Source organism: Oratosquilla oratoria, chromosome 12 (genome assembly GCF_046742065.1).
Source record: "Oratosquilla oratoria isolate Oo_2021 chromosome 12, ASM4674206v1, whole genome shotgun sequence".
Classification (NCBI taxonomy): domain Eukaryota; kingdom Metazoa; phylum Arthropoda; class Malacostraca; order Stomatopoda; family Squillidae; genus Oratosquilla; species Oratosquilla oratoria.
In genome coordinates, this window is record NC_134788.1 from 28,665,313 (window position 1) to 28,669,081 (window position 3,769).

The window sequence follows — 3,769 nt, forward strand, 5'->3', positions numbered from 1 at the left end:
AAAAATTGTGCACTTAACAGAACACTTACGAATCTTTGTGTATGAAAAAGCAAAATTGCAATTACGCAATTGACCAAGGGTCACTCAAATAACTGCACAAATGAGAATAAAACAAATAACATTTACAAATGACAGTATGCGTGCGTGATGACACATCTACCAAACAGTAGATCAATACTTAATAGCTGAAAATACCACCACATAGAAAAATTAAATCACTCGGGTCACATTGAAAAGGCTTCTCACCAGAGTCAATTATCACACGCTGTATGAGATGAACCTTTTGTTAAGGGACTGTGGGAAGTGCTTATAGGTGAACGTGTCATAAAAGTTGTTCAATTTCTTTGGTGAACTTATGTATACTTACTCTATCGGAAAGAGTATTATTGCATACTAAATTGTTTTAGTAACATGTATATATTACGTGTAGTTAATTTTTTTCTTTTTTTTATGATAGTATCTGTAATAATTAAAGTATCCACAGGCATAGGTAATCAGCCTACTATGTAGGAAATGAAAGATTAGAGTCTTGGAAACAACTTCATCAAGTTAGATTTTTTCCTACTCTCTTTTATTTTTTTATATAATTTTTTTTATTTTGAATAGTAGAAACTTCAGTGAAAATCTGCTATGATAAATTAAAAAAAAAATAAGTTACAGTTTCCTTTGTTTTTTTCTGATCAAATTAAAGAATTACTCTTTCTCTTTACAAATTCGAAAGAATGAATGAAATCGGACAAAAAGAAACAGAGCTATGGCTATTTAAATATAAAAAACATAAACTTTTCAGGAGAGGCATTTAAAGTTTAAAGGAGCGCACCGGCATTTAAAATCCTCCGGCCGCGTACTCACTCGTGACATTGTCTATTTTTTTACGTTTCCGTTTAAAACTTTAAACAAAACTGAACTGGCTATCGAAAATTTGACTTAATTTCAATATACAGAATGTTTTTTCATGCAATGGGGTTGCCAGATGTCGCCAATAATTTATCTATTTCATTTTATATATAAGAACAGAAACGGAATTGAGCTGTAATATTTGGTCGAAGTGTTACAGCCATCATAGAGAATATTTTGAATACCTGTTGGTAGAAAAAAAGATAATACGATCGCATGCATGACTGGTAGGCTAACAGATACGCGACAGGGCGACATCCTTTCTCCTTTAGCTTTGAAGAGATACTGAGATCCTTGTGGTGATTGACGATTAGTGTTGGGCAAGTTGCCAGATATCTCCATATATATTAATTATAGTAAACAAAACAGAACTGGGTATCAAAATTTTGACTTTATTTCAATATACAGAATGTTTTTTCATGCAATAGGGTTGCCAGAGGTTGCCAAAAATTTATCTATTTTATTTTATATATAAGAAAAGAAACGGAATTGAGCTGTAATATTTGGCTAAAGTGTTACCACCATCATAGAGAATCTTTTGAAATGTTTACCTAAAATTCGTTGATTTTCCAGAATTTTTCGTGTTTTCGCGCCCTACAGTCCCTTAAGAAGTTTGAGTCCCTATGTGACATTCGAAATAAACCCTTCATGAGAAAGCGGAAAAGGCTTCTTTCCAGCATGGGTCACCACGTGATGTCTATGTTTACATTTTTTTTTTCTGAGAGAGATTCATCACACATGTCACACACGAAAGGCTTCTCTCTAATGTTTCCCATCATGTCTTGTTTGAGATGACTATTTTGTGAAAAAAGTTGCATCAGACATGTTACATTTGAAAGGTTTCTCTCAAGTGTGGGTCACCATGTGTTGTTTGAGACTTGCCTTTTGTGAGAAAGTTGCATCACACAGGTCACACTTGAAAGGCTTCTCTCCAGTGTGGGTCACCATGTGATTTTTTAGATTATGCTGTTGTGAGAAAGTTGCATCACATATGTCACACTTGAAAGGCTTCTCTCCAGTGTGGGTCACCATGTGTTTTTTGAGATTACCCTTTTCTGAGAAAGCAGCTTTATCACACAGTTCACACATGAAAGGCTTCTCTCCAGTATGGGTAAGTATGTGTTGTTTGAGACTGCACTTTTGTGACAAAGTTCCATCACACAGGTCACACTTGAAAGACTTTTCTCCAGTGTGGGTCACCATGTGTTGTTTGAGCCCATTCTTTAATGAGAAAGCTGCATCACACAGGTCACATTGAAATGGCTTCTCTCCCGTGTGGGTCATCATGTGTCGTTTGAGACCACCTTTTTCAGAGAAAGCTGCATCACACAGGTCACATTGGAAAGGCCTCTGTCCAGTGTGTCGTCTGAGATAACCCTTTTCTGAGAAAACTGCAAAGCAATGGTCACATTGGAAAGGCTTTTCTCCAGTGTGGGACATCGTGTGTAGTCTGAGATGATTATTATGTGAAAAAGCTACATCATAAAGGTCATATTAGAACATTCTCTCTCCACTGTGGGTCATCGCGTGATATTAATATAACTCATGAGATAGGTGCCAACAACACGAGATCTTCAAGTAGCTTTTCCAAGGAAATTTTCATATTCAACCTCGATCTGAAATAACATAGTGGCGCATTAACCAAAATCCACTAAGGGGAGAGGACAAAGAACACGTATATAAGATTATATTTAAAAGAAAGAAATGGAAAGTTGAACAAATAAAAAATGGATTTCTGCAGAAAAAAACAAAACAAGATTGGGTCAATATAGATTAATCATAAAAAATATGGCAAAAAACAAACAAACAGGTGAATAGACACTGCAGAGAGATAAAGACACAAAAAACAGGATATCTGTGTATAATGTAGGATTTCTAGAACATTCTTATGTAAAATATATTATTTGCTAATAATGTAGGAGTATAAGAAATATGAGAATGCATTGATGCATTAACCAAAGTGCAGTAAATCAACAAACAATTCGTATCAAAGAAGCTTAAAGGAAGAAAAAATAAAAACAAAATAGGAGTGAATAAAAAGGAGCGTAGAACCTGTAAAAAATCGACTGGTAAATTAAAAATCAATATAGTAATTACAAAGAGAAAGAAGAGAAGGCCCATCAGAGGTGAACATTCCGCATATGAAGTCCGCTAATCGCGAATCCGCTAATTAGCGGAATAAGAAAAAATTAGCGGATTAGCGAATTGAAAAATTAGCAGATTAGCGATTAGCAGAATGCCAAAATTGTAAGTCCGCAAACAACTAACTTTCATTAAAAGATATTTTTATAATTTTGTTAGATACCAAAGCCCGATTTTTAAATAACTGTGCCATATATATGATACGAAATGCTAGTTGAGATATGATTATATATATGTATATAGTAAAGGTATGCTCCCATAATTCATATGTATACGCATATAGTAATGCATGTAGGTGTTAATGATAAATGCATTTTATTTTTATTTGTATGTACGATTATTTTTTTTTTTGTGTGTGTGTTCATTGTATAGAATTTGCGTAGGCTAATACGTAACTTTTTGCGTCAGTATTCTTCCGAATATTTTCTAGAACGTGAGGGAACCGGGACTCCTTCTAGTGAACGCCGAATATGTTACGAATTGAAGGGATTATAAACCTAGTGTGATTGGGGAATTGTAATTTTAATCAAATACCTTGAATATGTTCTAATGGAATTGTGTATATTTAAGTTTGCTTAATGTTACGAATAATTGAAAATGAACGCTTTTTACGGAGTACATAAAATCTCAAATCTTCTGGTATTTTCGTGAGATATGGTACATATAAAAGGCGGCGAGACCCCACCTGGGGAAAAGCAGGCAACTCAGGCCCCACTTGTGGCTTATCAGG

At 34.5% G+C, this 3,769-nt stretch overlaps 1 protein-coding gene across 1 annotated transcript in view; it reads right to left on the reverse strand.

Moving 5' to 3' along the window:
• Positions 1 to 612: 612 nt before the first annotated feature.
• Positions 613 to 3,769, reverse strand: part of LOC143030633 (uncharacterized) — a 19,059-nt gene continuing 15,902 nt past the window's right edge. Inside the window, exon 2 of the mRNA XM_076193800.1 lies at positions 613 to 2,513. Coding sequence (XP_076049915.1) covers positions 1,744 to 2,337 — 594 coding nt within the window. The 5' untranslated portion in view covers positions 2,338 to 2,513 and the 3' untranslated portion in view covers positions 613 to 1,743. The remainder of the gene's footprint in view (positions 2,514 to 3,769) is intronic.